The 13,485-nt window shown below is 45.1% G+C and overlaps 1 protein-coding gene and 1 pseudogene across 4 annotated transcripts in view; one reads left to right on the forward strand and one right to left on the reverse strand.

Annotated features, from left to right (window-relative positions):
- The window catches only part of CHAF1A (chromatin assembly factor 1 subunit A), a 43,340-nt gene that overhangs the window by 15,385 nt on the left and 14,470 nt on the right, over positions 1-13,485 (reverse strand). For 3 of the 4 annotated variants that reach the window (XM_066275480.1, XM_066275470.1, XM_066275465.1), the window contains 7 exons: positions 8,494-8,550; positions 5,396-5,625; positions 5,096-5,156; positions 4,628-4,696; positions 1,298-1,524; positions 619-787; positions 358-438 (listed from right to left, as the gene is read on the reverse strand). In XM_066275480.1, the coding sequence (XP_066131577.1) occupies positions 358-438; positions 619-787; positions 1,298-1,524; positions 4,628-4,696; positions 5,096-5,156; positions 5,396-5,625; positions 8,494-8,550 (894 nt within the window). The remainder of the gene's footprint in view (positions 1-357; positions 439-618; positions 788-1,297; positions 1,525-4,627; positions 4,697-5,095; positions 5,157-5,395; positions 5,626-8,493; positions 8,551-13,485) is intronic. The other variant, XM_066275490.1, reaches the window with a different exon arrangement.
- On the forward strand, positions 9,944-11,080 carry LOC136321028 (Golgi-associated plant pathogenesis-related protein 1 pseudogene; annotated as a pseudogene).

A 13,485-nucleotide genomic window follows, 5' to 3' on the forward strand; every position in this document is an offset into this window, starting at 1 on the left:
ATCTTCTGCTCTGCTGTTCCTATGGACAGCAGGATGATCAACCAAGACCCCATAAAATAATCCCATTATACTGCAGTGGGGGTGAGGGTCAAGCAGAACACAAACAAGTTGCCCAGCCAGGCAAGAGGGAGTGGAGGGGACCCGGGGAACCAGAGAGTGGGTGTCCCATCTAGAAGGGGTGACATGTGGGTTAGTGTTGACAAATAAGGTGTTCCAAAAGTTAGAAATCCAGATGTGAAACGTTGGGTGACATTTTCAGACAACTCTGAAGGTGACACAGAAGTTATGTGAATGAATCCAGCCCAGGCTGCTGCAGTTCTCTGGTGGAGGCCATGACCGTTTCAGATCTGCATTTACCCCTTCACTGTGTGAGAGAGACTCTCCCGGCTCCTCCTCTTCCCACTCATCGTCACTGTCCACTTCATAGTCCAGGAGCTTCTGAAAAAACAGACACATAGTGCATCATTGTCATCTTTTGGGGTTGAGAAGAAAAGGCAGAGCAGAACAGCTAAAATACTTATAAAATGAAAGAGACCAGTGTAAACAAAGGTAAACTGAGAAGAAAATGTAGAAAGACAGGCTTTCCTAGACCACAGGCACTTGTGCTTGAATGCTCACCCTGTCTTGGGCCCAGGGGTTCCTCGGATGGATGACTGCTGTTGTCTTATTCCATGTCCCCCAATATGCTGGTCTGTGATTCTCAGAAAACTGCAGGAGCTTCATCCTGCCATACTTCTTCCTTTCAGGAACACCGTCTACTTTGTTGCTCTCCACAATCACCATGTCACTGAGGAGTAAGACACTGCGCTCAGTCACCCAGTCTTCCCAGGGAAGCAGGCCACCAACAGTCTACAAAGGCAGGTAACCATTAAGCAACAGTACCACCTGCTTCTGGAGAAGGGTGAGGGACATTTATTCCAGAGACATAAAGGAAGACGAAGAAACAAGAGTGTTGCCATGTTGCTGCACCATGGTGCAGCAAGGTTCTGTAGAGCAAATAAATAAGCAAGAACAGGGGAGCGCCCCCCCTTCAGGCCAGCATGGAAATGGATCCCTCCCAGGAGAGACTGGTACACTGGGACAAGCAGTCTACACTCCAAAAGCACACTCTAGAGATTTTGGAGGCTCATAGGAAGCCAGGAGAAAGAGATCAGACGAAGCACGGAAGCTAGGGCCTGAAACGTGGGAGGGAAACCGTCCCAAGGCCAAAGTAGTTCAGCAGAGAACTGGAATCCAGAGCTCTGCTAACTGCACTAACTTTACCAACAGTCAAAGAACAGCCTCCTTGGGCACTAACCTATTAAAAATGTCCACATTCCGGTTAGAAACTGTGGTGGGCCCAGACCTGAGGGGCCGCCGTCCTTTTAGTTCTTTCAAGAAGGAGAAGTCACCACTCTGTTGTTGCAGGAGCTGATCTAACTGATCACAGAGGTCTTGGTCGAAGGCAGTCCGACAAAAAGGGGCAAGGACCATGTTCTCTTTAATTTCAAAAGGAGCAAACTTCCCACAGGAGCCAGCCAGGGTCTGAAATGAAGACAAGATTTGATGGCACACCTGGGCGATAGATGCCACTCAGCAGAGGCATGGATGAGCTACAGCACATTGCTTTTCAGATTCATCCAGGTAGAGTAAGCCAAAAGACAGATGCTGTATAATGACATTAACATGAGTTTCTGGAATTTTCAAAACTACAGGGACAGAGCAGTACTGGCTCACTGTTGGTGAGGGAAGGATGGGACTATGAGGGAGTCATCAGGAGTGATGGAAACACTGTAGGATCTTAATTACAGCAGTGGTTGTGTGGCCTCACACATTGTCAAACTCATTCATTGGTATTCCTGGAAACAGAATTTTACTGTAAATTATACCTCAAAAATATAATTTTTTTAAAAGACAAGACTTTAATTCCCAGGTGAGTGACCATTATGATACCATTAAGATACAAGATGATCTTCAATACAGAGCCGATTTCAACACTGAAGGCTGACATGAACCTGAAACACTGGTGTCTGTGTCCTAAGAACCACCCATTGTAGTCTACAGCCAAACCACCCCGAACACGCTCGATCTGCTCTAATCTTGGAAGAATTACCCACTGTAAAATTCTGGGAGGTTTGATTTCCTTACTCCTTCAGCATCTTTAATGTCTATGCCAGTGAGTCCCAAAGCTGGCAGTACATGAAGGCATGGGAAGTCAAGAGAGTCTCTGTCTATAAAGTTTGACGTAAGAAAGCCAGCCTTTCACGCATGCACTCTACCTCCTGAGAGCACACCCAAGCCTTTCCTTTCCTCCTCTTATTCTCCCACAGACATGCATTTCCTAAGGGACCCCACAAAACATGCAACCAGAGGAGCAGTGGGCAGCAACAGCTCCTCCAACGCTAATCCCCTGAACCTGTCTCAAAGGCCCCCTTTTCTCTGACTTCCCAGGGAGCCAAAGCACCCCCCACCTAGGCTCTCCTGTTGCTTCTTCCATCCTAAACCCTTCCTTGTTTCATTGCCCCACCTTTAATAAATGTACCCTCAAAGAAAAACCAGAAAATATAAAGAAAGAAAAAGCCAGCCTTCTACCTTTACCTACGAGTCAAGAACAACCAAAGCCAGCAGCCCTCATCGTTGCCCCACAACAGGATCATCTGGGAACTGTCAGAAATCCTGATGCCCAACCCAGGCCCATGGCATTCTCTGGAATGGGACCCAGGCCCCAGCATTCTTTTACTTCAAAAATTTTTTTACTTACTGATTTTAGTGAAAGAAAGAGGGAAAGAGCAAGAGCGAGACACACTGGAACCAAACCAGCAACCTCTGTGCTTCAGGACAATGCTCTAATCACCAAACTATCTGTCCAGGGCAGCCCCAACATTTTTTTTTGTGTGTATTTTTCTGAAGTGAGAAGGGGGGAGGCAGAGAGACAGACTCCTGCATGCGCCCAACCAGGATCCACCCGGCATGCCCACCAGGGGGCGTTGCTCTGTTGCAACCAGAGCCATTCTAGCACCTAAGGCAGAGGCCAAGGAGCCATCCTGAGTGCCCAGGCCAACTTTGCTCCAGTGGGGTCTTGGCTGTGGGAGAGGAAGAGAGAGATAGAAAGGAGAGGGGGAAGGGTGGAGAAGCCGATGGGCGCTTCTCCTGTGTACCCTGGCTGGGAATTGAACCTGGGACTTCCACATGCTGGGCTGACACTCTACTGCTGAGCCAACTGGCCAGGGCCAGCATTCTTTAAAGCTCCCTGGATCCTGGCCAGGTAGTTCAGTTGGTTAGAGCATCATCCTAATAAGCCAAGGTTGCTGGTTTGATCCCTGGTCAGGGCACATAAAAGAATCAACCAATGAATGCCTAGATCAGTCAGTGGTAGTCAACCTGGTCCCTACTAGTGGGCATTCCAGCTTTCATGATGGGCAGTAGCAGAACAACCAAAGTATAAATAAAAAGATAGATTTAATTATAATAAGTTGTTTTATAAAGATTTATTCTGCCAAACTTAGCGAAAATCCAACATAAAGTACTTGGTAAGTAATTATTATTATATGCTGTAACTCTGCTTTATAAATTTTATAATGTAAAGTTACTTCCCTACTTTATAAATCACCATTACTGTGGAACCCGTGGGTGGTTAGAAAATTTTACTACTAACAGAGATACAAAAGTGGGTGGTAGGTATAAAAAGGTTGACTACTGCCTCACCTGTGGTGGTGTGATGGATAAAGCATTGACTAAGTTAAAAGAAATTATCACCCCCAGTGCTGGTGGGAGGTAGAGAAGATTGTATTTTCATGTGTTCTGAGGAATGTACACCAGCATTTCCTATTGGGAGGGCACTGGACAATAACTAATACAGTCTCACCGAAGTGTATACCCTTGGACCTAGAAGCAACATCCACCTCTAGGTGGCTATCCTAAAGGACGGCACCTGTGCAGGGAGGCATTGTCAGTGACATCCATGGCGCCCCTGATGGAGAGATCAATAGATGAATGGATCTACGCACTGTGATACCATCCATGTTATGAAACATTTTTAGCAACAAAAAAAGAATGAAGTAGACCCAAATGCACTAACCTGGCGAGAATCCAAGTTAGTTATGCAAACAAAGCAGTTACATCATAAATTCAGAGTGATCCTGATTTATGTGTATACAAATGCACAAGTACACAAAGGGAGCTAAATGCAGAAAGATCTTGAAGGACACCCTTACATCGGAAATGAGTTACCTCTGAAGCATGGAGGGAGAAGAGAAGGGGGGATCTAGGGTTTGCACAAGCAGATGCTAGTTCAGAGCAACCAGGTATCAAACTGGAGGAGTGGAATTCTGTATTCTTGTTTTATGCTTAATCTTGCTTCCCATCTTCTGCAAAAGTGCTTAGGGTAAGGACTAGATCTTCTCTTATACCTTTTCACACAGCTCCTCACACAAAACTGTCCATAAAGCAACCTCTAAAAACAGGGAAGTTTTAGCAAATGTGCCACTTTTTGCCTTTTCAAGGACATAGCAAGAACCCCCAGGTTCTACCAGAAATAGAATCTTCCTGTGCAATCAGAGGCCCCTTGGGTCAGAAGATCCCCTTTTATTTTTCCAAAGGAAGAGCATGGCCGAGATGAAAAGTAAGGCCAAAGGAAGCTGCTGCTCACCTTGGGGGCCTGTGGAATCTTTGGTTTCTGGAAGAACCTTGTAATTTCGGCTTTCTCTGCTTTAATGCGCTGCAATTTAAAAGAAGATGAGGAAATAAAAAAAAGAAATGGTATGAGTTTTCAAACATGCAAAAGTCTCTAGACCTAATTCTGATCATCTTTAAGTTGAACGCATTATTTTCATGTTAACTCTCAAAACCCATCAACCCCCAACAGGGTACCAAGCAATCTTAGTATCAGAAGTGCTCTTGTGGGTAGGGGCCAGGGTGTCCAACCATCACATGTGACAGGCCAGCATGACAAGCTACAGGAACATATGTACACATACATGTCAGTCCCTATGGGGCCACTGGGCTTCCCATGATAGGGAAACACAGGGTAGCAATAGGTAAAAATCCTGTTTATGATGATTCCACAATCCATTTTTCAAAAAGACCAGAAATATGGAGGTTCTAGGAGCATGTCTACCTTTTCTTCCTCTCTCAACCGTTTCTCCTCTTCCTTTTTCCTCTTTTCCTCCAGCTTAGCCCTGTGAACATGAAATTTGGTTTCAGCCAACTAGAGCCCAATGCATACAAAGCCTGTGTTCCTGGACAAGAACCCATTGTGAGTCAGTTCACAGGTCTCTGGAAGACACAGGCAGGAGAGGGGAAAAGGGCAACAGGGCAGAGGCGTCTTTTATCCCTTTCTCAGGGAAGATACAGAAAGGGAGGGGAGGGAGCAGTGGCCTGGCCCCTGGGTCCTCGGCCCACCTGAGAGGACACTCACTCCAGGGCCTCCTGCCGTTCCTTGCGCCGCTCTTCCTTTAGCCGCTGCTTCTCTGCCTTCTCCTTTTCTTCCTTCTCCCTTTTCTCACGCCTCTCCTTCTCCTTCAGCTCCTTCTCTTCCTCTCTCCTTTTTCTGGCTTCTTCCTTGGCCCGCTTGGCCTCCTCCTTCAGTTTTTCTTTTTCCTCTTTTTCAGCGCGTAACTTCAGCTGCTTGCCTAAACGTTCCTTATCCTGCAGCCGAGACAATTGGACAGCTGTGTTCCCTCAGACCTCCCAGGAAGGGTCAGATCAGCATTGTGGGGATGATGAGTTCAAACAGGGAAAGAATGAAGAAACCCACTCTAGGGGAAGCCTGATGGTCAGCATCCGTACATGGGAGTTTTCCATCACTTTTCCTTCTATTGTGAGAATTAGCTGTTGTCACAGGAACTTGTGGGCCATTCAAAATAAGATTCACTTAGCCTGACCAGGCGGTGGCGCAGTGGATAGAGCATCGGACTGGGATGTGGAGGACCCAGGTTTGAGACCCTAAGGTCGCCAGCTTGAGTGCGGGCTCATTTGGTCTGAGCAAGGCTCACCAGCTTGAGCACAAGGTTGCTGGCTCAAGGAAGAGATCACTCGCTCTGCTGTAGCCCCCTGGTCAAGGCACATATGAGAAAGCAATCAATGAACTAAGGAGCCGCAACAAAGAATTGATGTTTCTCATCTCTCTCCCTTCCTTTCTGTTTGTCCCTATCTGTCCCTCTTTCTGACTCTCTGTCTCTGTCACACACACAAAAAAAGATTCACTTAAAATACCCTCTTTATACCGGCAGCAGAGTTAACATTTTACTTAATTAAGAAAGGTTAAGTAAAAAAAAAAAAAAAAAAAAAAGAGGTTAAGTAAATACCCCTGTGCTGCCTATGCAGCATGCCCACTGTTCGTTTGAGCTGCATTTATTTAATCAGAAATCGGCAGTAAAATAGACACAGAGCATATGCAGGTTTTGCCTCCTTATCTTTAAAACAAAAGCATTTTTCTTCCCATCCCCCCAAAACTGTACCAGATGACAGGGTTTATTTCTTTTAAAATGGAAGACTGGATAAGGCGATAACAGAGAACCTGATCAGTAAAGTCTTAAAACAGTGGGCGAATAGATGAGAATGCATAAAAAACAAAAAAAAATTTTTATATACCCTTTAAAACCATTTCTCAGGATCTGAAAGGGAGGGTAGATGTGAAGAAAGAATGCAGAGTAACTTGTATTACACTAAAAAGCAAACAGCTAGTCTTTGATATTAGTTCAAGTGGTAATGTCTTGTTTTAGCACGTCAGTTGCTCATTCCAAAGAACTGGCATGTGGCATTGAGCACTGAATTATTATAGAATCTTGAATTCACGTGACCAGAAGGGTAGTAAGCCTCTAACACAGCATAGGGTAACGTGTGTGTGTGTGTGTGTGTGTGTGTGTGTGTGTGACAGAGACAGAAAGAGACAGAGAGGGACAGACAGGAAGAGGGAGATGAGAAGCATCAATTCTTCACTGAGGCACCTTAGTTGTTCATTGATTGCTTTCTCATATGTGCCTTGACCAGGGGCTACAGCAGACCAAGTGACCCCTTGCGCAAGCCAGTGACCTTGGGCTCAAGCTGGTGAGCCTTGCTCAAACCAGCAACCTCGAAGTTTCGAACCTGGATCCTCCGTGTTCCAGTCCAACACTCTATCAACTCCACCACCGCCTGGTCAGGCAGCACAGGATAACTTTCAAGGACCATAGCATTACCACCAAAGATGGTCTTCCCAAGCTGAGGAGCCTGACAACTCCACTTTCTGTCTGGGTGTATAATTATGCTTTGTCTCTAGAGAATATTCTACCCTCTGCCCTGATAACCCTTTAGTTGGTTTAATAAAAGCCATGGAGGCCATTAGAGATGTTTGAATGTTTGCTTCTTGCCAAGTATCCTCAGCATCTTCACCTGATATACAAGATACTTAAGAAAGTGGACTGGTTTGGACTGAGTAATGAGACTAGCAGTTCCCACTGCTCAATAAGACAAAAGGCTCTGGAATCACAGGTTGATCAGATAAATCAGGTCTCTTCAGTAATACTTGAGTCTCATCTCCATTCCCACCCATGTGTGGCCATCTCTGAAATCCCAGTAGAAAATGAGATAAACTCTAAAGAAGTCATCAAAATCAGAACTACAGCCTGACCTGTGGTGGCACAGTGGATAAAGTGTCAACCTGGAAATGCTGAGGTTGCCGGTTCGAAACCCTGGGCTTGCCTGGTCAAGGCACATATGGGAGTTGATGCTTCCAGCTCCTCCCCCCTGTCTCTCTCTTCTCTCTCTCTCTGTCTCTCTCCCTCCCTCTCTCTCTCCTCTCTAAAATGAATAAATAAAATAAAATAATTAAAAAAATATTTAAAAAAAATATTAAAAAAAAAAATCAGAACTACAAAAATCAAACACAGCCATAAGATGAACAGCACTGGAACCACCTGGTAAACCCACAACTGTTACCAGAGCCCAATCCATGAGCTGGCATGGGAGGGAGAGAGCCCACTGGCATTCCCTGTTCTTCCTAGCAATAAGAAGGCCCATGCACTGCTGTGTGGAAATGTGATGATCCCCAAATAACAGAATCCAAGACTCAGCAGTGGACCACTAAATAATAATCACCCATAGAGTGTAGGGGCCTCCTAAATGCTACAGCATGTGGAAAGGAATGGAACTTAAATCTATTTGTAGGAGACTGAGATGCAAGCAAAAGGACTGGGTTCTTGTGAAGACAATTTTAAGCTATAAGAGGATACACAATTATTATTATAATAATAATAGCTTAGAAAAGGCTTCATGCCAAGCCTTAGGCTTCAACAAAGCTAAAAATGATACAATCTACAATACCAAGTTATGCAAAATGAAGCAAGAGTCACAATGAGGATCAGGATAAGCCAGGAGAGGTAAAAACTGGGCTCAGGAAAGTACAGAGAGCTTAGTATGTATGTATGTATGTCTGTCTGTCTGTCTGGCCAGGTGCTATGTGTTGGGGAAACTTAGCTAGTATTTAACGCAAAATACGCAGCAGGTTAATTTTCTATTTCAAGGAAAACGTCTTACTCTTTGTAGTCTGATCTTGTTCTTCTCAGCAGAACCTTTGATCAATGTCCTAGTTATCTGAAACGAAAAACATTTATCTTTAATTTTTAAATTTTTTTTATTGATTTTAGAGAAGTGAAAGGAGGGAAGAGGGAGAAGGGAAGAAGGAAAAAGAGGAGGAGAGGGAGAGAGAGGGATGGGGAGGGAGATAGAGAGAGGGAGGTGGAGACAGAGAGAGAAGGAGAGGAAAACAGAGAGGGAGGGAAGGAAGGAAGGAAGGAAGGAGAGAGAGAATCATCAATCTGTTCCACTCATTTATGCATTCATTGGTTGCTTCTTATATGTGCCCTGACCAGAGATAGAACCCACAACTTTGGCATAATGGGATGATGCTCTAATCAAGAGCTACTTGGCCAGGGCTGAAAGACATTTATCTTTAAACACGGGCTCTTTCAGTCACTTTTACACATTTAACAAACTGCACAGTCCCTGGTGGGGGGCGGGGGAAGAAGGGAACAAGTGACCCATACTATTAAAAACTTATTTGCCAAACAAGAAAAATGAAAACCTTTCCAGGTGACCAGTTTCCACCATACAAAACCAAGATAACTTAGTGAGTCATAAACTCCAGTGAAGTACACACATGTGCATCTGGGAATGAGGGGGCAATGGGGGAAGAACATGATACAAATGACAGGGGCCAAGCATCAAACAAAGTAAGTTAGAAAATAAAAGGAATGCAGGTGACATGAAGTGGTAAGATTTGTAGCCAACTAGAGAGGACATGTTCTGGCTAAGGAGGATGGAGCTCTTAGAGGCAATCCCCAAATGAGACTTGTCAGTTTTATGTGAATTTTGGAGTTAATGCCTAAAAATCAACACTATGTGAATCAAATAAAGTATGTTCACAGGCTGAATTCCTTTGCGCCACCAATCTACTCTCTGCCTGGCACAGTTCTGCTTTTTATTAAAAAAAAATTTTTTTTTAAGAGAAAGGGATTTATTTTAAGGGACCTTTGTTTTTGTTTTTGTTTTCAGACTTTATTCATTTGAGAGAGAGAGAAGGGGGAAGGAGCAGAAAGTGTCAACTCCCATATGTGCCTTGACCAGGCAAGTGCAGGGTTCTGAACCAGCGACCTCAGCATTCCAGGTCGATGCTCCATCCACTACACCACCACAGGTCAGGCTAAAAATGTTTTTAATTTATTGCTTTTAGACAGAGGAGAGAGAGAAACATTAACTTGCTTCACTTATTTATATATACATTAGTTGATTCTTGTATGTGCCCAGACTGGGGACTAAACCTGCAACCTTGGCATATTGGGATGGTGCTACCAATTGAGCTACCTGACTAGGGGCAGTTCTGCTTTTTAGAATGTAGACTTAACACTCAAAAAAAAAAAAAAAAAAAAAAAAGATCAGCTGGCCAGGAAATGCGAGGCAGCAGGAGCCCTGGCATACTAAGCTGGCCATGGGCAAGTCAGCTTCCAAATAGTTTAATGATGAGGTCCAGAAGGCCCATGAGTACCAGCAGCAGCATGGCTTACCGCCACTGAAGGTCTGCACGCTCAACCAGGAGGCTCAGCAGTATTTAGAAGCCATGGTTAGCATGAGGACCCCCAAGCACAGCCCAGAGTCCAGCTGCAGGTGGTGTGGAGAAACATGCCTAGGCATCCTACAATCAGAAAAGGAGGTAGCTGGTGGTACAGTGAAATTAAGAACTACAACTTCCAGCCCTGGCTGGTTGGCTCAGAGGTAGAGCTTTGGCTTAGCATGTGGAAGTCCCAGGTTCGATTCCCAGCCAGGGTACACAGAAGAAGTACCCATCTGCTTCTCCTTTCTCCCTATCTCTCTCTTCCCCTCCTGCATCCAAGGCTCCATTGGAGCAAAGTTGGCCTGGGCACTGAGGATGGTTCCATGGCCTCCGCCTCAGGCGCTGGAATGGCTCCGGTTGCAATGGAGCATCACCCCCTAGTGGGCTTGCCGGGTGGATCCTGGTCAGGCGCATGTGGGGAGTCTGTTTCTCTGCCTCCCTGCTTCTCACTTCAGAAAAAAACCAAAAAAATACAACCTCCAGGCCTTGGCCGTTGGCTGAGTGGTAGAGCACTGGACTGCTATGTGGATGTCCTGGGTTCAATCTCCAGTCAGGGCACACAGAGAAGTGACCATCTGCTTCATCCCACACCCTTCTCTCTCTCTCTCTCTCTCTCTCCCCTCCTCCCGCAGCCATGGCTTGATTGATTCAAGCACATTGGCCCTGGGTGCTGAAGATGGCTTTGTGGAGCCTCTGCCTCAGACACTAAAAATAGCTCAGTTGCGAGCACTGGCCCCAGATGGGGGTTGCAGGGTGGATCCTGGTTGGGGGGCATGAGAAAGTCTTCTCTGTCTTCCCTCTCATTTTCTCACTTGGAAAAGAAGAATAAAAAGGAACTACAACTTCCAGCAGCCTGGCTGGACACTTCATAGACATGGTATTGAAGAATACAAAGAAGGGGGAAAGGCATCTGCAAGTGATGGGTCCTCCTTCACAGTAGCTAGATATTTCCCAGCATGCAATGTCATCAACCAGGGCTTCTTTGAAGAAAATGCCTTGTCTCCAAAGAATTAACTTGCCAAATGTAATGGGCAAGTGGCAGACTGAAGAACATGGATATGCGGTGGTGCAGCGGATAGAGCATCAAACTGGGATGCGGAGGAACCCAGGTTCGAAACCCCAAAGTCACCGGCTTGAACGTGGGCTCATCCAGCTTAAGCACGGGTTCACCAGCTTGAGTGGGTGGCTGGCTTGAGCATGGGATCAAAGACATGACCCCATAGTTGCTGGCTTGAGCAAGGGGTCACTTATTCTGCTATAGCCCCCAGTCAGGACACATGGGAAAGCAATCAATGAACTAAGATGGTACAATTAAGAATTGATGATTCTCATCTCTCTCCATTCCTGTGTCTGTCCCTATCTGTCCCACTCTCCATCTGTCAAAAAACAAAAACAAACAAAAAAACCCCACATGGATATGAAGTGTCTTTGTGGGTGCATGTGCTTGTGTGTGTGATGCACATGCATGTCTCTTTTTTAAAAAAATTTATTCACTTTAGAAAGGAGAGCAAGGGGGAGAGAGAAAGAGAAAGAAGGGGGGGAGGACAGGAAGCATCAACTCCCACATGTGCCTTGACCAGGTAAGCCCAGAGTTTTAAACCAGCAACCTCAGTGTTCCAGGTCAATGATTTATCCACTGCGTCACCACAGGTCAGGTATATGTGAATGTCTTTTGTACACACACTTGAATATACAGTTTTACATGAACTCACTCTTATCAAAGCAGTAAGTCAATGAAGCTTTTAATTGATGGTTAGACCGCAACTATTTGGACTCTCAATTTTTAAACTTTTTCTTTTTCACAGAGAGAGAGAGAGAGAGAGAGAGAGAGAGAGACATAGCCAGGAAGGGAAAGAGATGAGAAGCATCAAGTCATAGTTGTGTCACTTTAGTTGTTCATTGTTTCCCATTTGTGCCTTAACAGGGGGAGGGCCCTCAATCCAAGCCAGTAACCCCTTGCTCAAGCCTGTCACCTTGGACTTTTGAACCTGGAATCCAATGTCCTAGGTCAACACTCTATCCACTGTGCCACCACCGTCAGGCAACCTTATTTACTTTTTTTCCTCTTCTCTTGTTAAGTGAGAGGAGGGCAGATAGAGACAGATTCCTGCAGGCACCCTGATCAGGATCCACCCGGCAATCCCTGCCTGGAGCCGATGCTCGAATCAACCGAGCTATCCTCTCAGTCCTGGGCTGAAGCTTGAATCAATCAAGCCAGTGACTGCGAGAGGGGTAGACATAAGAGGGAAGGAAGAGGGTTGCGTCTCATGTGTACCCTGACCAGGGATCGAACCCAGGATGTCTACACGCCAGACCAATGCTCTATCCACTAAAAAAACTGGCCAGGGTCTACTTTTTTAGCAAACTTCTTTTGTATCTTTCTTACTTATAATATCCATCCATGGACTTTTTATATTTCAAATGTTTGTGATGCTGAGAAGTAAAGTTCATTTCCTATGATCCTTATGCATTGTAATCTACCTATGGTAGATATTTAAGAATATTAAACCCTTATTTAAGTCAAAGTGCCAGAGGAGGCAATCTGGTATAGAATCTCCATGTGCTAGAGCAGGGGTAGTCAACCTTTTTATACCTACTGCCCACTTCTGTATCTCTGTTAGTAGTAAAATTTTCTAACCGCCCACCGGTTCCACATTAATGGTGATTTATAAAGTAGGGAAGTAGCTTTACTTTATAAAATTTATATTGCCTGAACAGGCGGTGGTGCAGTGGATACAGCGTCGGACTGGGATGCCAAGGACCCAGGTTCGAGACCCTGAGGTCGCCAGCTTGAGCGTGGGCTCATCTGGTTTGAGCAAAAGCTCACCAACTTGGACCCAAGGTCGCTGGCTCGAGCAAGGGGTTACTCAGTCTGCTGAAGGCCGCGGTCAAGGCACATATGAGAAAAGCAATCAATGAACAACTAAGGCGTTGCAACGCTCAACAAAAAACTAATGATTGATGCTTCTCATCTCTCTGTTCCTGTCTATCTGTTCCTGTCTATCCATCTCTGACTCTCTCTGTTAAAAAAAAAAAATTTATAAAGCAGAATTACAGCAAGTTAAAGCATATAATAATTACTTACCAAGTACTTTATGTCAGATTTTCGCTAAGTTTGGCAGAATAAATCTTTATAAAACAACTTACTATAGTTAAATCTATCTTTTTATTTATACTTTGGTTGCTCCGCTACCGCCCACCATGAAAGCTGGAACGCCCACTAGTGGTGGTAGGGACCAGGTTGACTACCACTGGTCTAGAGCATAACATTCTCTATCACCCTGATTCAAACTGAGTGTGGTGACAAGGACTCCCCAAGATGCACGGTTGGATTCAGACACCATGCTGGCCTAATGATTCTAGATTAAAATATGAACATGAATGCAGACTCCTGGCCTAAACTTTCTTCAGAGCAATAA

Source organism: Saccopteryx bilineata, chromosome 1, assembly GCF_036850765.1.
Source record: "Saccopteryx bilineata isolate mSacBil1 chromosome 1, mSacBil1_pri_phased_curated, whole genome shotgun sequence".
Classification (NCBI taxonomy): domain Eukaryota; kingdom Metazoa; phylum Chordata; class Mammalia; order Chiroptera; family Emballonuridae; genus Saccopteryx; species Saccopteryx bilineata.